General features: G+C 38.5%; 1 protein-coding gene across 1 annotated transcript in view; it reads left to right on the top strand.

Annotated features, from left to right (window-relative positions):
* The window catches only part of LOC308662915 (store-operated calcium entry regulator STIMATE-like), a 46953-nt gene extending 23320 nt beyond the window's left edge, over positions 1 to 23633 (top strand). The window contains exons 4-9 of the mRNA XM_081319059.1: positions 2137 to 2192; positions 9742 to 9854; positions 11288 to 11365; positions 12670 to 12819; positions 15749 to 16272; positions 23091 to 23633. Of these exons, the coding sequence (XP_081175185.1) occupies positions 2137 to 2192; positions 9742 to 9854; positions 11288 to 11365; positions 12670 to 12819; positions 15749 to 15865 (514 nt within the window). The 3' untranslated portion in view covers positions 15866 to 16272; positions 23091 to 23633. The remainder of the gene's footprint in view (positions 1 to 2136; positions 2193 to 9741; positions 9855 to 11287; positions 11366 to 12669; positions 12820 to 15748; positions 16273 to 23090) is intronic.
* The last annotated feature ends 2031 nt before the right edge of the window (positions 23634 to 25664 follow it).

Here is a 25664-nt window from a genome sequence, read left to right as displayed (position 1 = left end):
ACTGTATGCTTGTTGATCCAGAGAAAGTAAGTAGTTTTGAAGTATGTGTGACAATAAATGGAATACTAACCAAGGGACAAATAGTGAGAAGGCAATAAGACAAGGATACATGAAGTTCCCTTGGTTTGATACATTTATGAATAGCACTAGCACTTAGGCTTATATACTGCTTTACAGTGCTTCACAGCCCTTTCTAGCAGTTTACAGAGTCAGCACATTGCCTCTAACAATCTAGGTCCTCATTTTACCAACCTCAGAAGGCTGGAAGGCTGAGTCAACCTTGAGTCAAACTGCTGGCAGTCGGCAGAATTAATCTGGAATACTGCATTCTAACCACTGCACCATCATGGCTCAGAATAGACGTATAAGGAATGCTTATGCTGGTGTTAGAGGTTTGTTGATAGGTGATGTAAGTGCGTACATACTATTGTGTACTAATGATGTGTTGGCTGAAAATCCAAATAACTTGCAGTAAATGTTGACAGATTTTATGATTAAAAAGCATGAATCTGAACATTTATGTATTACATACGTAAATTTGTAGATGGTTGTGTTTGACAGGGAAAATGGAATGAATGATTGTCATTTATACATAAATGGGGGAAAAACTAGAATAAGTATATGACTTTGTGCAATATATGACTGTGTACCTGGGAAGCATATTAATTAAAATGGAAAAATGAATAAATTTTAAGATGTGCAAACTTTGTTTTAAAAAAAGTAATGATTAGCACGTGGTTGTTGCAAAGAATAAATTGAAAGAAGTAGAGTTTTATTACCTGGAAATGAGAACTGGTTATGTCATTTAAGATGAAAATTAGAAAAAAAATCAGTGAGGTGGATGAAAGTGGAATAAATTATTTAAAAACGGGTGAGTAGGAGAAAGACAGGGTCAATAATAAATGGATACTGAAGGGATGCATTGAATACCAGGATGGAAGAAATTGGTTGTAACAGTTTGGTTAGAAAAGAAAAAGAGGATCAAATTGCAAAACTGTTAGCCCTTCAGGATAGACAAATCAAGAAATAGGCTCTGTATTGTAGCCAGATGGAGTAACAGAATCTCGAAACCTAAGTTTTCCCCGGTCTCATCTTATACTAAAGAAAATCAAGATGGGCTTATGACTTCCTCATACTTCCCTGTTTCTCAGGACTTGCAGTCTTTTCTCCACATCCTCCTTTAACAGCCACTCCTTTCTTACCTATCTTCAAGATAAGCTCTAAATTACTTTCAAAAACAAATATATGAAGTAAGAATGGCTGCATTGAGAACATAGGGGAAACTAGCTGGATGGAAATGAATGAAATCCACAGAGAAAGAGGTGAAAAATTTAAAGAGTAAAGGGCAAGCAAAGTATGAAGTGATGTATGAATGTGGTGGCAGCAACGGATGGTTTGCAAGGATAAGAAGATAATGAGATATTTTGAACTGGGTGGATGTACACTTGATCTAATGTTTCCTTTTCTTATCTCGGATCTTTATGGCTTACCATTTTGTTTCTGTAATTTGCATAACATTGCAGAAGGGAATAATAACATAATGCATACACACACACACACACACACACACACACACACACACACACACATTTTGTCAGAACGTATCGCAGAGGTTTTGGAGACAGTTGTGAATCCTAATTTAAAATTATAGCTGGTATTCAGTGGTGCAGGGTTGGCTGAGATGTGACGATTGATTTTAAGTATGCTTAATGGAATGTCTGACTTCATTTTTTTTTAAAAAAAATCCATGAAATGTAACAGCCTTCTTTGGAAAGCATCCTCACTTTTTAAAATGTTTTGCCAGAAAGCAACAGTAAAATTGTCCAGAGCAGCCATTTTCATTTCTCAATTCTATTCCTAAAAGACATTTTCAAATCATTATGACACATTCAGAAGACTTCTGTTCAGGAGAATATTCCAACAACTAGTCATGATAACTATATATTACCTCCAGTGTCATAGAGAATATGTCTTTCATTTGCTGAGGAACATAAGAAAGGGACTCTTGGTATGCTACTAGTCTTACCATGGCATCTGGCTGGTGAATGTGAAAACAGGATGCTAGAATGATCCAGAATGATTCTTAAGTTCATGTAATGTTAATTGCAATTTTCTGTCTTCTTGAACATATTCCAGCTATAGTCTAGAAATCTACCTATTGAGTGTATTCATTTTTTGGGTTTTCCATACAGGTATAAAACAATGAAGAATAGGGAAGAACATTAAGAATTCTGTAAATATTTGGCTTTAAATGACCTGGATGTTGTATCTACCTCTGTGTGTTCAGAACAGTCCTATTCTGAAAATACGGCTGTAGATAATCTAATTAAATTCAACAAAGCAGTCATTACTCCAGAAAACAGGATAGTTTCCTGTGCAGGATAAGGGATACTACTAGTAACTGAATCCCATTTATTTAAAAGTGGAAGGGAACTTCATGGGGTTTTTTTAATGGACCAATCCCTAAGATTTTTTTAAAAAGCAATCTAAAAATAGTTTGTGCAGTCTGTCAAAATAACTTTTTTTCTCAGAATGACAGCCTTTAAACAATAATGATATTCAGGCAACTTCATTTTATACTTGCCAAGAGGGGAACCTTGTTAGTCTTTTATAGCCAAAAAAATAATGATGAAAAAAAGTGTCGTGCAGGATTTTAGAAGCTAACAAACTTATTTTTCTAAGAGTAATAGGGCACACTTAGCAGTAGTGAAGTGAAAAGGTCAAAATGTAGTTGAAATGCTGTTTATAGCCAAAACACTTCATTTTCTTGCTTTCTTTTTCAGCCTTCCTATCCAACATTTAATGTTACTAACTGTCCTGTGTGATGCTTGTATATTAGAAAAGCAATATATAAAATGTTACATAAATCAAGTAACACACTTATTTTATTTACACATATCAAACCCTGGAATGTGGTAGCCTTATAATTTGCTAAAATTTGTTTTTTACAAACACAGAATAGATTTTATTTTAAGTGGCTATCTTCAATTTGATAATTTAAAAAAAGCATAGTAGCCAAGTAGCCAATTGCATCTGCTTTCTACTATTGTGCTGTATTAAATTTCCTTGGCTTGAATTGGCGGGTGGGGTGTTATCTGCGAGCCTCCCTCCTGACACCCAGTGCTATCCTAGCTGCCTTCGGGGTGTGGCGATTATGGAGGAGACTGAATGGGTAACACACAGGACGATAGCAATGTGCTGTCTCCTTATTTTTTTTATTTTCTGGTAACCTTTGTAAGGTTATAACAGTCAAAGTTTGGATTGAGATAGCACAGGGAGAGATTGGTATCTCACTGAATGCTGCTTCACAAGGCAGAAGTAGAGAAAAAATCTGATCATGTCAAATATAAGTAGGGCTGGGTCTGAAATATTGGTTTTCCTAATGCCAGTTACATGATTATCCGATACGGTGATGAAAAATGATAGCATTGTGTAGGTCAAGAGGAGAGCCTGAAATAAGTTAGTGGTCAGTGAGCAGAACATTTTATTTTGTGTGTATGAATAATAAAACCAGCATTTACTGGTCTCACCATAAATGTAATGAAACTTCTTTAACCTTCCTTGAATATTCAGGTTGTATGTCATCTATGAGCTCATCTGTTTTCCTGGACATAGTATTTGATCCCTAGTGATTCAGTGTTTGTTGTTATTTCTGGACAATAACTCATTTCTTAGACTGAAAGCCCATCTGCGTATAAGTTTCATTGGCCAGTCTCTCAAGAAGAGAGTTGACACCATAACATATGCAAGATATCATAGCAGATTAAGGTACAGTTGAGCAGGCTGTTTCGGGTGTTTGGACTTCTGGAGAAATGCTATTTTAATTGTGTAGAAGATTATGTTTTTCAAAACAGAGCAACACTACCTGGGTTGAAAATGCATGCCTGTGACCTATAACCAATTCTATTTTGGTTCATTGTAAATACAATTCTATAAAGGTTACTCAGCTCAAGAACAAATTAAAGCTTTTACACTTTCTAACCCCACCCAAATTTTCCCCTCTCTTAATAATTTAATTATACAATAAAATAGCATTTCATTTTATTGCAGTTAACTGTTAGTTAACTTGAATTTGAAATAGATCCACCAGCATTGATTAGGATCAGTAATGGTCTCACAAATCTGGAAGATGGCTGTGTACAATCCCTCCCAAACTGACAAGCATGCTTAAAGGAGTAGGAGAGTGTTGTTTCTGTTCTCAATAAGCTCACTGGTCTTTAAAGTAAAAAGCAGTTTTGTTATCTGGTTTCTTAATCCACTGCTAGTCAGTGGAGGTGTTAGTAGTCAATTCAGTTGTGCTGTGCAGAATGTGTATTTTATAAGCATAAAACTGAGCAGATTAAGCATCAATTCCTGTGCATTAATTGAGATGTCTCATTCTACATTTTTCTTTGCTTTCAATCTTAGAAAATGATTTACAAGCCTATTCCTAATTTAAAGCCATACTTTACGTTGATTGCTATACCTCTTCTTTAATAAATTCCATCCAGTTTTGCATATTTTTGCAATAGAAAAGATGGGGAGGCATGAGAGTGTTTCTGTCATGATGTGATGCGATAAACTTAATTTTTGCTTTGGCTTTCCAACCTATTTAATACAACATTAGTCTAGTAGGGGAATCCCAACAGCAAAAGGAACCGACATTGCAGAAAGAGAAAAGTACTTTTAGTATTAACCATTCTTCATTTTAAAAAGTAAAGTTGGTGTCCAAATATTGAAATAATTGATTTTAGGTTTTTCATATTTCTCTAAGCACCATAAGCTCCAGTGTGCTTTACAAATAAGATAGTGATGTGCCATGAGGCATAAATAAACAAAATGGTAAGAGTAACAGATTCAGCTACCAAGATTTAGTTTCTTAGAATCATCTTTAAGCTTGACTTCTCCCAAAGAAAAGAAAATTGTTTCTTCTGTTCTACTGAAAGCTGAAATTGTTGTAGTTTGCCAAATGTGCTTTTGAGTATATGAAATTAAGGCAAACAGAAGATAAAAAAGGATCACTGAGAGATGTGATTTTTTTTCTGGTCTTTATTATAGAGGCAATTTCCATGTAGGAGTTCTATAATGCATGAATTATGTTTAATTTTCTAAAGCTAGAGGCCTGTTTTGTTTTGCTGTGTTTTCAGTGATAGGATATACTCCAAAAGTTGGTTTATCTTCTATTCCAGTCCATACTTTTTGGAAATTGGTCCCACTGAGTTCAGTGAAATTACTATCAGGAAATTACTACAAGTATTGCAGCTTTCATTTAAGAATCCGTTGTTTCTACAAAAATGATAATACTAAAACTGATACCTCCAAATCTCTGTCACTGCCCACACCTTCAGAGGTTGAAAAGCAAAAGGCAGCACCTGCTATAAAGACAATAATTGTTTCTTTCTTTGTACAAGAGCTACCTGACAGTAGACTGGTGGAGTCCAAATTCTTTGGAAATAGTTTTGTAACCTTTTCCAGCCTGGTGAGCGTCAACAATTATATTTTGGAGATCCTCAAAAATCTCCTTTGTTCAAACCATTATCATCTATTGATTTAGGCAGAAATATTGAAAATTCAAAAGAATTCGCAAACTTTATATATCACTTAGAGTTCTAAGATGGTGGTGCCTGGAACGGCTGCGGCTGCATTGGCTCTCGAAGGTGAAAGGTTTTGGGAGGGATATAAGAGATATAGGCCACATGACCGGGAAAGTTTTAATATGTTTGAGCAACGTGGTGGAACTAAGGTAACATACGACCGACAATCTTTGCTGACATGGCAAGTTTCTAGCTGTTTCGGAACTGTTGGTGAGACTGTTAAAAGTCGTTGGCGCTGTTTGAAATTGTTCTGCCGGCAGCAAGATCTGACTGCTGGCCCAGCGACAGATTCGATTGCAAATCGGGGCTGTTTCCAAAGGAGGCAGAGGAGTAAAGGTCCCAGGGCTTATGGAACGAAGGAACTGGATGAGGCTGTCGGCAGGCCCAGAGGAGGAGAGAGGCTTTTGGAGGAGTTGGTGGTGGCGGCAGCATGCTCCAGGGGCAAAAAGAAGCAAGGCCACTTTAAGACAAGGTGGAAGAGACAGGATCAGAAAAAGGAAAAGAGGCGAGGTTGTCATGCAGGAATACAAGCTAATTTGAGGGCTAATCCACATGGAGCTCCATTTCCATCTGTTCTGTTTGCCATTGTTCGACTAAAATGGACGATCTGAAACTTGAGCTGACCATGAATGAGAAGCGTATATCGGAGGTGGTGACCCTTTGAGAGCTGTATGCAACGAAATGTCATTTTTATGTATGCCGATTGGTGTACATTCAAAGTGACAATAAAGTTGTTGTTGTTGTAATTAGACTTATCCGATAAAAGTTAAATTTTTTAACCTAGAAATGAAAATGCAGGTTTATTTACTAACTTTTATCAGAAATAGTTGAAATGGTTAAGTATTATACAGCACAGATAAATAATATAAACATCAAGACTAGCTAGTAAACGATCTGGACTATGTCTTTTAAAGCCTTTCCAGAAAAGGAAATGGCTGAGATCCATTTGCATTACAGCTGTTTAAAGGTATTTGATTTTTTCATTGTTTATTTCTCCAGTTGAACTATATGTCTGCATTTCAAGTGTCTTAGGGTAAAAAAAAAGTTTTGTCAACGGTAGCTAATTTGTAGATCTGATGCCATTGTAATTAACATATAAGCATATTAAATTGCTTTTGCAAACTTTAAAATTTTCTCTTGTTGCTGATATCCTGTGCCTTCTTTTGATTCTTTTCCATGTTACCCTATCCCTCAGCCAGATTTTTTTACAGATTTTTTTATTCTTCAGAAAAATAGGCGTTTTTTTAATTGTTCAGTGATTAAAATCACCAAAGAATTCTACAATGATTTCATCTAATCTTTAAAATTGAGTTACAATTCAGCAATCTTTTATTCAGAGTAGCAAATACATTTGAAGTCATACACAAGAACTAAGAGTTTAATTTTAAATGGAATTACAAAACTTTTTCTAAGAACTTCAAGAGTATTCAAGATTGAATATTTGTCTAATTCAAATATTAAAGACATGTTTTGAATAGCCAACACATTTTCAAGGGGCAAATATGCCATATCAATCTTGATACCAGTCAGAGGTGACATAGTTTAAGTATTGTAATAAGTAATTTGAAATAAATGTACTATTTATGTCTTTCCATCTCCAAAAATGAAGGAAATTCTATGGACCATTACATAAAGACATGAGAAATGTCCTTCTGACCTTATCAGAATCAATTCAGTTGCCACATTTAATCTACCAGATGTCCCATAAGCAGTATATCCTCATTTTTGCTCTGCAACAGTTGGTAGGTTGCCTTTCATTCTTGAGATTAACACTCATTACCACAAAGTATCACTGACAGTCTTATCCTCTTGCTCCCTTTTTAAAGCTCTTTGAGGATGACAGCCATCGCCACATCTTGGTTTTTATATGTTTGAGATTTATTTTTGCTACTTTTTACCCAGCATCACTGTTTTGGAGACAATACTACAGAAAAATTGCCATATTATTCTAAGCCATTTATTATGCTGAAGTATTTTGTGTGACACGGTGTGACACGGTGGCTCAGTGTGTTAGGACACTGAGCTTGTCGATCAGAAGGTCGGCAGTTTGGCGGGTCGAATCCTGAGTGCCGTGTAACAGAGTGAGCGCCTGTTACTTGTCCCAGCTTCTGCCAACCTAGCAGTTCGAAAGCACGTAAAAATGCAAGTAGAAAAATAGGGACCACTACGGTGGGAAGGTAACAGCATTCTGTGCACCTTTGGCGTCTAGTCATGCCGGCCACATGACCACGGAGACATCTTCGGACAAACGCTGGTTCTTTGGCTTTGAAACGGAGATGAGCACCGGCCCCTAGAGTCGGAAACGACTAGCACGCATGTGCGGGGGAACCTTTACCTTTACGTTTATTTTGTGTGAACTACCTAAGGTTATTTGATAAACCAGTACTTTTTATTTTGTTTATAATAGGTAAAATAAGAGTACCCTCACCCAAGCAGTTTATATTTGTTAAATTATATTTACTTTGTTCATATGGTAAAAATTTGAACATAAAGTAAGCCCTCAAACATATAAGAAAAAAACCCCAAAAAACCCATCAACTATAAAATCTTAAGAAATAGAAATACCTTGTACCTGTGAATTCTATTTTTAGTCATGATGTTGTCCAGTATAGAATATGGCAGTCTTCAACATTTTTCTAGAGTCCAGGAGGAACAAAGCTGACTCGGTTTCTGCCAGGAAGAGATTCAAAACAGTGGGAGTGACTACTAAAAAGACCTACTTCCAAGGTCTCCTCAAGGAAGGGGCTTGGCAGGCATTGACCCATAACATTGTACAGTACAATATATCCCTTCTAGCCTTAAGTTATAACTTGCTTTGCAATCATAAAACCATGAACAAACTATTTTTGTTGTCCTCTTGTGATTCCGTAACCATTTCCAGATACATGATTTTTCTAGAACTAAATGACTAAATAAAATAACATATATTTAACAAATTAGAGTACTCTTTTAATTTTATTATTTATTAAGTCGCTTTTTATTATTATTTCACTGTATTGAAGTCCAATTAATTGGATCCCACATTATAGGCAAATGATGTGTTCGTGAATCACTTTGTGTTAGTTGGTTGAGAATAGTATTTAAGATTTAATCTTCAGTTCAGTTTGGGATTGGTAAAAACTTAACAGTTCAAGTCCTAACCAAGAACCTAAGAGTTATTAAAGAATCTTTTGTGTATATAGGCAGTTCTGAGTAGGGTGGGTTTTTGCAAAGTCAGCATATTCAGGCCTAATAAGTTCAAAATTTTCTTGTATCTAGGCAACCCTTTGGGTATTGCTCCAAGGGTTCCTATTACTGTTGGCACAACCATTGATTTCTTCCTCCATAGTTGCTCAACTTCAATTTGCAAATCACGATATTTTATTATTTTTTTCTAGCTATTTCTCTTCAATTCGTGCATCACCTGGTGTTGCAGATTAGTATTATTGTTGTTATTGTTATTATTACTACATTGTATTCATATTTGTCCTTTAATTTCTGTTAACTACCCAGTTTTGAATGGCTGAGATTTATAGTCATGTAAATTCAAATAAACAAGGGATTCTAGATGGAAAAATAGTATTTCTACTTTTGTGCTGTTCAGATTTAACTTCTGCACTCATGAAACAAATTTATACAACATTGTTCACATCCATGCACACAAACAAAGCAGATTAAGTAGTCTCCCTTAAGACATGTATAAATGGAAAGTAACCCTGGATTTTTCATGTATGTCTTTGAATGATTTGCAGTGACTTTGCAAACCTTTTTTTCAATCCCAATTGTTTAACAATGAAAGCAACAAAGTAATTCCTATTCATACTTACTCATCTGAAATGAGGAAAGCTTGTAGTTAGTAAGGAGGGGCTCTAACAGGAATTTGAATTCTAGAACTCAAATTCTAAGCCCCAGAATTCTGAAACACCGTGTATAGGTATTTCAGACTATAACTGATAACTCATAGGATTCTTGTGAGCTGTCCAAAGCCACTTAGGTGAGAAGGGTGGCTATGCAAATTAAATCAATAAATAAAATTCTAGTATAAAGATGATTACTCACATCTAACATTTATCTCCTTTATGATGACCAACACGTTTGACTGTTGTGCAGAATTTTGTGTTGTATGTCCTCACAGTTGTCAGCTTGTTTAGCAGATACCTGTATTAACCGTTTGTGTTTTCCTTTGCAGGGGACCCATTGCAATGCCATGCTTGGGTAGGCCAATGTGCATTGTACATAATTATCATGATGTTTGAGAAAACGATCATAATTATAGTGCTCCTAATACCTCAGTGGAAAGAGGTTTGAATCTTGAAGTTTTTTGTTTCTTTTTTTAAACTACACTCAATAATAAATGAATTAGGAATGTATTTGTGTGTGTGTGTGTCTGTCTGTCTGTCTGTCTGTCTGTCTGTACACGCACACTGTGTTCTCCAATTTGGTCCTCCAGTTCTCAATGCCATGTTCAGGGGATGGAAGATGTAGTCCAACACAGTTGAAAAATATCATGCTGGAGAAGATTGCATTAATAAAAGTAAAAAAAAATCATAACTAAGCCTTTGATTATCCTTAACAATCCCCTGATATTACTGCATTACTAAAATATACAGTAGCTGTGCTTCTGTTCAGATCAGTAAAACAATGTTAAGTTCAAGAAGGCGGATTGCAGCTGAAAGTTAGGGAAACTTGCTGGGTGAAGTCAGTTACCCAGGGGAACAGTAATTTCCCATTGACATGAAACGTTCAGGCAGAGGCTAGACATTGCCTTGACTGGAACTGCATTTGTTGACAACTCTTATACTTAGGTAGATATCATTCTATGTGAACTCTAAATTATAACAATATATTTATAGTGGATTATTTTTTTACGTTGTCTACATTCTGTTTTCTTCCATTTCTCACTTTTTTTCTCCAGAAACATTTTCTGAATAAAATATACACATATACAAATTATCACTGTATAATAGCAATTTATATTTCTCATTTCTAGTAAACAACACAAATTATAAGACAAATGATAAAGTATGTAGTTTATTTGACATAGTTTGGATGATGGTCTAAATCAGGGGTGTCAAACTGCCAGCCCGCAGGCCGGTTGCATCATACGGAGGCCATGCTCACTCTAACTTAGGCAATGCAAAAAAAATTGTGATACATCGCGATACATCACGTGACGCGGTGAGTTTGACACCTGTGGTCTAAGTAAATAATCGCTTAAAACATCTGCTCTAAAGGAGACAGTTCACCATCCCTGTGCATCAGTGTTGGGAACTTAAATCATTCCATGCCATAAATTAAAAGAAGGAATAGAGATGAGTTACTTCTGTTTCCTTTTCAGATTAATATTTACTGAGCAAAACTTGCATGAAACTGGTAGGAAAGTTGATGCTATGATCTGTATAACTTTAACAGCTGAGACTATATTGTTCAAGGAATTAAAAATCAATAATGTGATTTTAACAACTACTATTTACCGGATTAAAGCATGGTAATTCACCTTTTTATACCAGCATTTAAATCATGTACATTCCTGTTTTAAAAGGAAGCAACCCCAATTTGTAATGTACTAAAGAACCCATTTTTAATTTTGTTGATCTAAAGCATTATTTTCTGCCCAATTTATACTTCCCAATTGTCTCATTAACCTACTACTTCACATAGTGCCAGTATAAGCGCAGAACTTTGTTGTATATGTATGTAATTCTATGATATTAACATATTTTTCCTCTTTCCAGATAGCTTTGTTGAATCCTATAGAGAATCCTCAGTTGGAGTTGGCTATTGTGATGCTGATTGTCCCCTTCTTTGTAAATGTTAGTATTAATGACATCTTCTGAATATTTGATCTGTTTTGTAATATTTGGAGTCCAAATATATAGTGGCAACATCCAAGAGACCTATATGCTAGCCATATAAGCTGGACTTGTTTAGTTCTTACAATACTAATTAATTCTGGTGTGTAGTTTGTGAACCTCATATTTAATGCATGCAGGGGTATTAAATTATTCCTGCATAAACAAACCAACTTTTAAAAATGTTGATTGTACTTTATGTTTGTGATTTTAAGAAAAATACAAAAGAAAATAATTGTAGTTACCTCCTTCATTTTACTTTCATGAATGGAAATAATTATTAGCTGATGCTAAATTAACTCACAAAATAAATATACAAATGAATGCAGCTTCATTAAAGAGAAACACAACTTCAACATTTATAAACACAGCAGTAAAACAAAAATACAGAAAAAGGGAAATTAAAAGGGCTGAAGCAGCTAAAATCTCATCTATCATTAGCTGAATTGTTTACATTTTAAACATCTGGAAATAGAGCTTTAGGGTGCTTTCAGGATATTTTTATCTCTGCAGATCTAAAAAATAGGGACTAAATGAATCCTGCAAAGAGGTTCAATTGTTTGTTCTTTCATTATGGTCATATCTTCCATGTGGCCACGAATGAAAGAGATTCCTGATTTGTGGTTTTGCATGCTAGTTCAGGAGTATATATGCACATTCATGAAACTATAGCTACAATTTAAAAATGTTATCTGCAATACATTTATTTTGCATTGTAGAGATTTTTTATTGTGCCAATGGTTTTTTTAAATAGTTGCTTTGGCTTTTTGCCAAAGCAGAATTTTATATTTAAAGATTCTATAACACAATTTACAAATAGGTTTTTTTTAAATGCATTTTGTTACTCTTCGACTTCTTCAGTTCTTTCCAATGCCACACTTTTATGGACATAAAAGAAAGACTTTTGTACCACTTGCAAATTAAAAGTTATTGAATAGCTATTGAATTCTTTTTTATATTTTGTGTGTGTGTGAACCTGACAAAAGGTCTACTGAACTTCAGTTTTAGGATTCTGTCTTTCTTTAATCACTTTTTAATTTTTGTATCCTGTTTTTTATTATGTATTGCCCTGTTCACCGCCCTGAGTCCTTCGGGAGAAGGGCGGTATACAAATTAAATTATTAAATTAAATTAATTAATGACCCATGTAATTGTGTACATTTAGATAGATATTTCTATACTGTAAATCCCTTGAATCTCATGACTCAGTATGAAACTGAGTAGGAAAATAAGGGGAGCTTAACATGACTTCTCCTTTTTAATAGGCATTAATGTTTTGGGTTGTTGATAACTTCCTTATGAAGAAAGGAAAGACAAAAGCTAAACTTGAAGAGAAAGAATCAGGTCAAGATTCAAGAAATGGGAGCAAAATCCGATACAGGAGAGCAGCATCACATGAGGAATCAGAGTCAGAGGCAAGTTCTGGTTTTTTTAAAAAAAAATATGTTCCCCTGTTTTGGGAAATAAAGAAGTAAAAATTTGAAAGCAGACTTCAGTTCACACTTAAAATCTGGCAAATGACATGCAACATGTGTCTTTTCCTTAAGGCAGGGGTGTCTAACTGCCAGCCCGCTGGCTGGTGGCATCAGGCGAAAGCTGCGCCCCACCCAGCTCCGGCAATGCGAAAAAACTCACTATATGTCATGACACATCACGTGACACGGCCAGTTTGACACGTGCTTTAAGGTATAATGAGTAGCTACAGAACCTACCAATTATTGACAATTAGAATACCAGTAAGTATGCCTCCAACAGCAAGGGCATCTTAAGATCAAAGGCTGATCTTAAAGGCCTGACATGCCTCTAATGGGGAAGAGTAACATTCAGATATCCAAGACCCAAAGTATTTCAGTGTTGAAACATTAACACCAACATCTTAAATGTGTCCAATAAATAATTGTCAACCTGCCAACTTATTCATAGATGGCATTATATAAACTCCATACCTTACACCAAATAGTAGCTTACTGGTTACAGGAGTAATCATAGTTGGTTCACTAAATGTAACAATGCAGACATGCTCTTTGCAAGATCATCCAGTAATAACAGAACTTTCAGACTTTCATTGAACTACAAAAGCATTCAAAGCAGCATGTTACTCAGTTCCAGAGACTAGGTTCCTAGTAACAAATAGCAATTATGTTCATAGGGAATAGCTGCTTTTGATACATACCTTAACAAAGTGCTTTTTTTGTAAAAAAAAAAAAAAAGTGCCGAAACACACACGTCATACAATCCGCCTTGGCTACCCTACAAGGTTTACCTTTGTAGTTGAAAAAAAAAACCCTTCAATTTTTAATGTATCTAAAAGACTAGGATTTTGTTCAAGGTAAGTTACTATTAATGTTGCCATCCACTATGTGGGTTTAAATTACAAGAAGGCATTTTATTAATCTTTGGGGACATTTACCATTGGCATACACATTTACTTTAATGAGTGGAAATGTCAGCTTTCTTGTTGTTAGTTGCGAAGTTGTGTCTGACCCATCGCGACCCCATGGACAAACGTTTTTCCAAGCCTTCCTGTCTTTTACCATTTTCTGGAGTCCATTTAAGCTCACGCCTACTGCTTCAGTGACTCCATCCAGCCACCTCATTCTCTGTCGTCCCCTTCTTCTCTTGCCCTCAACCTTTCCCAGCATTAGGCTCTTCTCCAGTGAGTCCTTCCTTCTCATTAGGTAGCCAAAGTATTTGAGTTTCAACTTCAGGATCTGGCCTTCTAAAGAGCAGTCAGGGTTGATCTCCTCTAGGACTGACAGGTTTGATCGCCTTGCAGTCCAAGGGACTCGCAGAAGTCTTCTCCAGCACCATAGTTCAAAGGCTTCCATTCTTTGGCACTCAGCCTTTCTTACAGTCCAACTTTCACAGCCATACATTGCAACTGGGAAGACCATAGCCCATAGTCAGCTTTCTATGTAGAATGAAATTGGCTCAATAAAACAAAATTTGGTTGCTTGTAAAAGATTGAATTATTTTTAAGAAGTTGTCAAACAAGATGGAAAAAATTACATTTGGAATTTAATACTGTATGGATATTGACTTGAAACAAATTAAAGTTAAAACTTTGTCAGTAAACAGATTACTTTTAATTTACCTTTAAGTTAAACCCAATTTAATAAATAGATCTGATTAAATCTCATACTGTAAGTCTACCTTTACATCTGACCAATACATAATTAATATACATTATTAATAATAATAATAATACCTCCAAATCACAAGACATTGGCTTTATTCTTATTCTTCCCCTCTGCAGTTTGAATATAAAGTATAAAAGACTAAAAAGAGATTTTTGTAGAAATCCCACCCTTTGAACTATCCAAAGGTTTGCTGTCAGGCAAGCTTCCACATCAGCCACCTTTCTTTCCTCTCGCTTTGCCTCTTTTTAACCTCACACCTCACCTTCTGTAAGAGAAGGCAAAAGGCTCACTCACCCTCTTGTGAAAGATGGCCTCCATGTTTATGTGTCTCCCACCACCACCATCGGCTTCCACACCACATGGTCCAAGCCAGCCAAACAAGCCACACTCTGGCTGTGGTGCTCCGGCATCTCATGGCTCCTCCTAGAGGAGGCAGACAGCGCCGGAGGAGACCCCGCTCACACCGTACCGCCAGTGGGGCATTTTCAAAAACAAACAAGGATAGGAAGGGAAACAATAGGAAAAGAACGTAACTCTGGAAAATCCATTGAAAAATGGTGCCAGAACTCTGTTCCGGTCCGTTCTATGACAAAAAAAACCCCTGCCGTAACATACTCTAGTACAATGGTCCCCAATCTTTGCAGCTTGGCAGCCCGGCTGGGGGAGGGAGAGGAGAACCAGGCAGGTGAGTGTAGGCCAGCTTGCATGCTCGCAGCTCGAATGGTAAGGTACCACTTTCTTAATCAACTTTCCCAGAAACTAAATGTTTGAGGCTGGATTGCAATCACCTAGAACTTCTGATCAACCAAGGGTGTTTTCAGTAGAACCTATAACTTATCTCCCTGAATCAGGCAAAGATCACATCTTGCCCCAAACAGCCCCGTATAATTCGCTTAGCATTATTTATCTGAACTGCTCAATTGTGTCTCTCTGTCTTTCTGCACCATATTGATATTTCAACTTCTTAGTATATCCTAAGTCACTTTTAGTAGAAAAAAATATATTCACATATACTTACAAACTAAATTCCTTTAGTTACAGCCAATATGTTCAGAGAAAATAACCAATTTAAATTATACTTTGAGAAATCATAAAAAGTAAAGTTAGAAGTTAATTTTAAGATCAAAATGTTTGTTGAGCTGTCAGTTCACTCTTTAAAGATGTGAAATTTAGTGTAATTTTAACTGCATGTCTTTGTTTTTAGATTCTGATTTCAGCAGATGATGAAATGGAGGAATCTGATGTGGAAGAGGATCTTAGGAGACTGACTAATTTAAAGTCTGTTAAGAAAAAGAAGCATCGCTTTGGTCTGCCTGTATGACAGACTGTGCAGTCAGGTTGATGAGGGATCTGTCCGCCTCAGTGGATTTTCACTTGGCCACAGGATGCTTGTTGCCTCAAGACTATGAAACAAAGGGAACACAGACCATTGGAAACACTTACCAGTTCAGTTGCACTATGGAAAATATGCAAAAATCTCTTCTCAACATTGTTCACAAATTCTTGTCACCACAGTGATTTGGATGGACGGGAACCTTCAGAACACAGGCAAAGAATGCCATCATTTCACTGTGGTTCCTCAGTGACATTCTGAAAGTAACAGGAGGATTGACAACTTTGAAACAGTATGTTTTATCACACAAAAAAGATGTTTGCAGCATACTGCTGAAGCAGAATAGTTTTACAGTTACAGATGAATGGTACCTATGGAACTGATGGGCTGCAAAGGTTTTTCTTTTCTTTTCAGATCTATTCTAACCTGTTTAAACTTTTATATTTAAGTTATATTTTCATACTGGGATATTTAAGGATTCTCTTTGTCAAAGAAATTATGCGATTATTTAGTGTGTGTGGCTTAAAAGTTCAGATGTGCAACAAAAATGGTTTTCCATTGTCTATATCATATAAAGAAGGATAGTTCAGGGACAAAGGGAAGTGGCAGCTGATTGCTTTCTAGAATGAGATGGCCTTGCTCTGAAGAGAACCTGAAGCCCCCTCAAACAAAGAACAATGAAGTGGCAGCAGTGATCATTTTTGAAATAGGGGTGTTGTTCTGTGGATGCTGAGCACTTTAGTGGAAAAGCAACAAATACAGGGTTTTCTTCTGTGTATCAACTAAACGTTTAAAGCTATTTTGTTAATAATGGTTTCAGTATTTGCAAATCCTTTGATCTCACAACAAAATTATTCCAAAGCATCAGTAAACATTCCTTGTCTTGAAAAGCTAATGTAGTACAGATAGGAACATTTTGCTTCTTTTGTCAGTACAGTTCAGCTGGCTGCTAGAGAGTCCATGAATTTCTATGGCTTATTCTCCATTTTTCTTTTTCTTTTTTGTTAAGTCTCATTTCAGATGGATAGGCCAGAATCAATGCATAGCATAATGAACATGGTGATTAATGTTAATGTCATTATGGCTACCCTAGGGTTACTGGGAAGTGTCTCTGTTGATGAAATACTTGTATGCCTGTTGTTAATTGGGATTCATTACTACTTGCAGTGCCTGTTGGTTTGGTAGGGCAGACGAAACAGTAGCCAGTGGTAAGTAGAGCCAGCTAATTTTGGTTTTGGCCTCATCCTCATCTCTTGTGATGATGCTAAAAATATTCAGTAGTGGACAACAGTGTAATTTCTTAATATTGACGTGAAAAGATTAATAATCTTTTATGAGACAATGGGACATTGATGTATTAATGTACTTGGTTCTCTGATGATTTCTCCAATCTATTACTTTTTCCACTGAGTACCTATTCCAGAAAAAGCTTAGGGATAGAGTGGTGCTGCCTATGTACAGAGAGAAGGAGTGGTCATCTTGACATGTTTCCTTAGTTTTTAAATGCAGGTTAATGGCTTTTCCTCTGGTGTGCTCTGCTCTGTTGTAAAATGGTCAACAACAAGTAGCAGATTGACATATAGATCGTTACCTGTCTTGGCAGTAGAAGTATTTAAACTACTATAAGCCTTTAACAGCAGATGAGTATGTATGCTACATTTTAGAAGCTCATACTTAAAACTATTTTTGGAAATTCGCTGTATCGCTGGGATTGAGAGAAGCAGTGTTAAGCACAATGAACACAAATTGTAGATCTAGGGTCCTGAAATATTTGTAATTTCTGTCTTGTTAAGAATGGTCCCAGAGATTTTCTTCTAATTTTTGTACTGACTACTTTCCGCTATGTCAGTTTTATCCTTCCACATATTTATTTTCTGTCCCAAATACACAAAAGCCTGGACCACAGGTCGGCAACCTGCGGCTCCGGAGCCGCATGCGGCTCTTTGAGCCGTCTCTTGCGGCTCCCAGCCGCCCGGTGCGCGCGCACCTCTTCCAACGGGCAGTGGTGCGTGCGCACCTCTCCAAATGGAGAGTGGCACTGCCCGTTTGGAGAGGTGCATGCGCACCTCCCCGAATGGGCGGAGGTGCGCGCGCACCTCCCCAAACCTTTGGAGAGGTGCGCGCGTACCTCCGCGCGAATGGGCAGCGGTGCCGCTCTTTCAGGAAGCCCGCCGCGGCCCGTCTGTGAAGCTGCCGAAAGCGGCAGCTTAGCAGACGGGCCGCGGCAGCTTCCGCAAAGAGCGGCGCCCCTGCCCATTCCGAGAGGTGCGCGCGCACCTCTCCGAACGACCGGAGGTGCGCGCGCACCTCCCCAAACCTTTGGGGAGGTGCGCGCGTACCTCCGTGCGAACGGGCAGCGGTGCCGCTCTTTCAGGAAGCCCGCCGCGGCCTGTCTGTGAAGCTGCCGAAAGCGGCAGCTTAGCAGACGGGCCGCGGCAGCTTCCGCAAAGAGCGGTGCCCCTGCCCATTCCGAGAGGTGCGCGCGCACCTCTCCGAACGACCGGAGGTGCGCGCGCACCTCCCCAAACCTTTGGGGAGGTGCGCGCGTACCTCCGTGCGAACGGGCAGCGGTGCCGCTCTTTCAGGAAGCCCGCCGCGGCCCGTCTGTGAAGCTGCCGAAAGCGGCAGCTTAGCAGACGGGCCGCGGCAGCTTCCGCAAAGAGCGGCGCCCCTGCCCATTCCGAGAGGTGCGCGCGCACCTCTCCGAACGACCGGAGGTGCGCGCGCACCTCCCCAAACCTTTGGGGAGGTGCGCGCGCACCTCCGGTCGTTCGGAGAGGTGCGCGCGCACCTCTCGGAATGGGCAGGGGCGCCGATCTTTGCGGAAGCTGCCGCGGCCCGTCTGCTAAGCTGCCGCTTTCGGCAGCTTCACAGACGGGCCGCGGCGGGCTTCCTGAAAGAGCGGCACCGCTGCCCATTCGCGCGGAGGTACGCGCGCACCTCCGGTCATTCGGAGAGGTGCGCGCGCACCTCTCGGAATGGGCAGGGGCGCCGCTCTTTCAGGAAGCTGCCACGGCCCGTCTGCAAAGCTGCCGAAAGCGGCAGCTTTGCAGACGGGCCGTCGCCATCGGGCAACCGGGAACCGGTTCCATCTCATTTTTTAAAAAATGGCAGCCGCGTGCGTCCGCGCATGCGCAAAAAACCTTTTTGCGCATGCGCGTGCATGGACACACGCACGCGGCTCCCTCTTTTTTTAATTTGTGATGGAACCGGTTCCCAGTGGCTCTTTTTCTTTTTTAGGTTGCCGACCCCTGGCCTGGACCAAGGGCTTTAAAAAGTTGTCAAAACTTCTTTCTTATTTACTGTATAATTATTATTTTTTAAAAGAAAAATCAGACTAGTGCTGTGCCAAAACCTGCCTTACAATTTCTTAAATATTTTTTTCTGTCATATTGTCAGGGTATTTGAGAATTACCTCTCTCAATGGTGTTTTTGTTGGAGGTGGGAAAAGCAACTGCTGCTGTTTTCTGTGACACATTTTTCTATCATTCATAAGCTTCCCTGCCTACTTACCCTTCCCAATCTGAAAAAAACAAAAGTGAGGCTGAAAATTGTTAGGAGATTGTTATATAGTTCAAGATGAGATGTTCAGATACTTGGCCACCACATCAAAAATAATGCAAGAACACTACACCACATCTCTTAGAATCTCTCTGAAATTGCTTTTTGGAATAATTTTCTAAATTCTTCTTCAATTACCAATTGAAATAAAATTGCAGGATTTTTTTTCTGAATGATCGACATAAATACCGCCTGCCAAACCCTTACATATCTGATGTTCACATTGTAGGCATGCAGACTTTCATTGAAAAACTGAAGTATCTTCTTCCCTAATCCTATTCCCTCCAAAGACAAATCAACATTTCCTCCACTTGCACCCCTGAATTCCAGAAATATTTCCCCTCAATAACTGTTATAACAGGACCCTTCCAAGAAGAAAGAACCTGCTTCTGGTATAACAATCTAAACAAAACTATACTGTGCATGCTTCTGTGGTTAGTCTGGATTAAATTATATTTATTATGCCCTGGCACTAGCATGTACTTGAAGACGCTATTTGTAGCCATTCTGATGAAGATAAGAGATAAGATAACTTTTATTGTCATTTTTTTACTGTGAGCACACTGATCCATATTAAAAATAAAATTCTGTTGCCTGCTCTCAAAAGAAAGTATATATCTACCTATACACATACATAGGGATGCGGTAGCTCAGTGGGTTAGGACGCTGAGCTCGTCGATCAGAAGGTCGGCAGTTTGGTGGGTCGAATCCCGAGTGCCGCGTAACAGAGTGAGCGCCTGTTACTCGTCCCAGCTTCTGGCAACCTAGCAGTTCGAAAGCACGTAAAAATGCAAGTAGAAAAACAGGGACCACTACGGTGGGAAGGTAACAGCGTTCCGTGTGCCTTTGGCATCTAGTCATGCCGGCCACATGACCACGGAGACGTCCTCGGACAAGCGCTGGTTCTTCGGCTTTGAAACGGAGATGAGCACTGACCCCTAGAGTCGTAAACAACTAGCATGCATGTGCGGGGGAACCTTTACCTTTTTATACACATACATAACACAGATATACATATGATATATATGTATACATATATACACACACACACATGTACATATATACATAACATATTAATCACTGTGCATTTTTAATACATAGAGGAAAGAGGAAACTTGAGAACTGACTGGTCAATAGGTTTTATATGCTTCCATCTTTTCTCCCTGCCTCTTCTTTTCAAATGTATTAAATTTCTAGGCGGCCCAACTCTTGAATGAATCTGGGCAGCTTTCCCATTTTTTAAAAAAAATATACTAAAAAGATTTGTGAGGTGAGAGAAAGACAACACTCAAGGAAAGAAAACGTAAATTTCTTCCCCATCATACCTCATTTAGCCTGGTCGATGCTTAATCAAGGTCTGGGAACAGCTAAATGTTGAAGGACCTTCCTAAGGTTTATGGGGGGGACATACTGCTCCCTACTGCATATCGAAGAGGTTTTCTTTCTCCCCTCTTCCCTCGCCCTCCTAAGTTGCTTCCTGAACTCTACAAATCCATATTGCTCCAATTGAGGAGCAAGATGGCTAATCCTATCTAGTTAGTGGGGTGGGCAGGCCTGCCTGGGGACAGATAACCAAGTTACAGAAGTGCCTCAAGAGCCTTCAGGGGCCAGCCTCCATGCTCATTTCAATTAAACAGCAAAAGATATAAGGAGAAAAAACAAACATATAATACAGAGAGAGAGAGAGACAGACAGACTATATTTTGAGCCTTAAGCATATTCATTGATAGGCACTCAGATCTTTTCCAAAGCATTTTCTATAATTTTCTATGAATACTTTGTTAGAGAATAAGCTAAAGAGGATCCTAGTTTTCAGACAGGTCATTGGGATTAGGAGGCAAAAGTGGATTCTGCTGTTTTGAGTGGGGTTTTCTCCTGTTTTTGACTGGTGGTAATTTTAAGGTGAGGAAGAAAGTGTTGTCTTATTCTATAGTATATTTCCAGTACATTCCTTTTTGTGTTTAGATGAAAAGAAATCCCAATATTTATTTGAGTATAACACTAAAAGAAGCTCCTATAAAGCAATAGGGCAGTGCCCTTGATTAATATTGCTTCCTACCATACTGGTTTTATGTTTTTACTATATAATTCTAATACTATGAATCACTGTTTATCAGCCATGATATTCTAAAGCAGGTTTTGTTGTACCAATCCGTTAAGTAGATAGTAGCATAGTCCTCTAAAGGGACGCGGTGGCTCAGTGGGTTAGGACGCTGAGCTTGTCGATCGGAAGGTCGGCAGTTTGGCGGGTCGAATCCCGAGTGCCGCGTAGCAGAGTGAGCGCCTGTTACTCGTCCCAGCTTCTGCCCACCTAGCAGTTCGAAAGCATGTAAAAATGCAAGTAGAAAAATAGGGACCACTCTGGTGGGAAGGTAACAGCGTTCCGTGCGCCTTTGGCGTCTAGTCATGCCGGCCACATGACCACGGAGATGTCCTCGGACAAGCGCTGGCTCTTCGGCTATGAAACGGAGATGAGCACCGGCCCCTAGAGTCGGAAACGACTAGCACATATGTGCGGGGGAACCTTTACCTTTACCTTACCTAGCATAGTCCTCTAATTGTATGACAGAATGAAAACCCAGAAAAATGGATTTTTTAAAAAAGATAATGAAACAATGCCAAACACCTGTTATTTTCTGTTTGCCTTATGAATGTTAATAGTGTGTGTTGAAATGCAAAAACATTGTTCATTTTATTCAGTGACTTCTATTTTGTACAGTTGGAATAGGTGTGTCGCTGCCAAGGGAGGGGGGGGGCTTCTAAAACACCAAACCCAAAGCCTTAAATGTGTTTAAACAGTCCACTGTTAAACAGAGTTCACATTTATTGTTTTGTGTTGAATGGCATTGCCCAGCAGCCTGATCTGAAGCTCAAAAGAAGAAATAATATTCTTCTTAAATTTGATTCTGTCAATGCTTTTTTGTAAAATAATGCCAATCTTTTTCTAACAAGTCTGAGATTCAGGTCTTTCCACACTTAGAAAATTGTAATAGAATGTTGGATTTGCTGGAGAAAAATGTAAGCCTTCCCATTTTCAAATGGCTAAGAAACAGAAATGAAATGATCAAGATTAACACCCCTCATAAAATCAAGACTTTCGATATCTTACAGAATTGTTTTAGAAATCCTGCGGTCATTAATGCAACCTTCGTTTTTTTTGACTTCAGTGTTTTAATGTCTCCCCAACTACCCTTAAGTAAAAAGTAAAACGTTCTGTACAAATGTTGCTGGTGAAACGTGCGCTAAGTTTCTCTTCAGGGAAAAGACCTCAAACTCGTTGAATTGTGAACCAAACTAAAACAATGCAAAATGTCCCAGCGCCATTCCTTCACAAGCAGGTGCTTACTTAGGTTTCCTATTAAGCCTTGCTGGAAAAGAAGGGGGCAGGGCCAGATTGTGCAGCCTTACATTTTTCTTCTTCACAAGTTGGGTCTTTGTGGTTTTTGTGCATAGCAGATTGCAGGTTTTAGCTTCCATATGAAAAGGGTGATAATGGCGAGCACACAGATTCAGCCACGTTGGATCATAGGAGACTTTCAATGCATCAGAACTGTTGATGTTCAGTAAATGATGGGGAAATTATGGTTTTAGATATATAAACATCTTGAATCGTTTCTTTTTCTTTTTCTTTCTTTTTTTTTTTACTCAAAAGGGCAATCCAAATTGATGTGTACATAAATGGGAAAACTTGGGAAAATGAAACTTGGAAGCCAAGAGATGTTCCCCACTGGAAGAAGGGGTCAGAACAGTGATTTTACCAGTTCTACTTTTCTCCAAGGCTGTCTCCTTTGTTGTCCCATGAAACAACTTTTTAGAAAGCACAAGGCAGACGGAGTGAGAATAAGGACTGGATCCAGCCTTTGCTAATTAATTACACAATGTAGTTTTGGGACTCAAAACAAAAATGAATGTTAGTCCTACAGCATTAAAAAGGAAACCATAAGGCCCATCAGATCATAATTTTACTGTTGGTATTTTATGAAAATGGAAAGCATATGTGTTGTACCTAAATAATGGTTTACAATAAAATCTGATTTGATACAAATCTGTCATTATTTGCCTTTAACACATGAGCTACATGTAATTTGGGATAGTTTTAACTGGTAGTAGAGATAAAAATCATAGAAACCTGTTGTTGGAGAGGACCACGCGAGCTCAAACCCCTTCCTTAACCACAGGATCAATTTAGAACATGCCAGACTGATCAAGCCACCAACTCCAATGAAGGGGGACCCATTATCATGCTGGAGATCGCTGATGGACCAATAATAGATCCCATCTCTCCCCTTATATTTTGTTCTTTCCCTCCCCATCTTTGTTATGTACTGTATTTTGATTATGATTTTAGAAGACTCGTTTCATATTCAGGTGGAACTGCCTTCCAGTTGGCTTAAATCCCTTGTTCTGTATCCTGCATCTTAGAATGATAACAAGTCTTCACTTTCTTCTGTATGATTTAATTTCAAGTGGTTGAAGAGTGTTATATTTCTTACCTCCACTCTCTTCACAAAAGTAAATGTCTCCACCTATTCCAGTCTCATTTTATTTTCTTCTTCTTAAAGTGTACTGCTCAGAAATGGACATTCAAGGTGGAATTTGAAGAAAGTAGAATATAGTAGAATGATCACTTTCTTTCATTTGAAAAATATGGTTTTATTGATGCAGACTTAAAGTGCATCTGCTTTTTTTTGTAACCACATATGTTCCATTTGCAATCAAATATGTTTTTTCTTCTTTTGAGAACTATTAACAAATTAGTATGCTTATCTTATAACTCAGTTTTCACAATCCTGTAATGCCTTAATTCAGGATAGAGTTGGGGAGATTGGATGGAGCTGAGCATTTATTGGCCGGATGCCCTTCCTGACGCCGTGCAGAGTTCACAGCAGATATTTTTTCATTGTGCCCTAGGAAAAAAACATCCGTTACCTAGGAATGAACTCTCAGCCTTCCAAGTGGGAGGCGAGCATCTCCCTTATCTTCCCAGGACTTCCCCATTCCTTCCATTAGCCCACTAACACTGTCAAATTTACCATTTTGTTTGAGCTTCATTTGAAAATTATTGGGTTTTTTATCCTAAGAAGTTCATATCTTTGTGTCCCCTCTTGACATTTCTTCATATTTTTCCCGATAGTTTGGGAACTCCTATGCTATATGATTAGGGATACCTGTTTCTTACAAAGAATCCATGCATTGCTCAACAAGTCTGTTCTGTGAATAAGAGGAAGTTTAAATCTGAGGTCACCAATGTGCTGTCTACAGTTCCCTCCTGTACCATCTGCTATACTTCATCTTCTTGTTCTTTTGGAGTTGGGTAACTAATAAATTTGAAAAAATAAATGAATAATTCAAAGGAAATGAAAAGCTGGCACGTTACAAAGCAAGTGCCAATCTTTGCATCACTTTAATGTTTCCAGTAGTATTAAAAAATAAATTATTGATGGCTGTATCTGAGTTGTTACTTAGATGAGAGCCAAAAATAATTTGAAAGGCTACTTATGGACTTGTGGGAGTAGCAGAGGTATCAACAGTTTGCTTTCTGTAAAACAGCCTAAGAGTGTTTATACTCTTCGTGACAGCCAGCTGTTTAATAGAGACATTCCCCCACCCTGTTCCTCATGTCTCTGGCGAGGGAGTCAAATGACAGTGCACCCCAATTTAAATACTTCTGTCAGACATTGGGATGCAAGTGTCACATGCCAGAAAAATAAGAAGATCCAGGCAGTTGAAATGGGTATAAAGATTTATTGCAAGTTTAATCTATATACAAGATTCTGAACTACTAATAGTCCAAGCAAATTAGCGGTAGATAAGAGTTAAAGGAATTCACGTTGGGCTGAATTTAGACCTCTGGTGGGCACAAAGGGACTCGTGATTGATGACTTGTTTGAACCCTCCCTCAGGCTCAGCCTAGTCATCTCCTACAACGTGTGTAATTATGGCATTTTCATGTTGATCTTGTGTGCATGTCATCATTTTAATGTCATTCCTATATGTTGCAAATGCCATTTGTTGTTGTTAGTTGCGAAGTCGTGTCCGACCCATCGCGACCCTATGGACAATGTTCCTCCAGGCTTTCCTGTCCTCTACCATCTTCTGGAGTCCATTTAAGCTCACGCCTACTGCTTCAGTGACTCCATCCAGCCACCTCATTCTCTGTCGTCCCCTTCTTCTATTGCCCTCAATCTTTCCCAGCATTAGGCTCTTCTCCAGTGAGTCCTTCCTC

The sequence above is a fragment of the Vipera berus genome, assembly GCF_964194415.1.
Source record: "Vipera berus genome assembly, chromosome: 2".
Classification (NCBI taxonomy): Eukaryota; Metazoa; Chordata; class Lepidosauria; order Squamata; family Viperidae; genus Vipera; species Vipera berus.
This window is presented reverse-complemented; position numbering and strand designations above follow the sequence as displayed.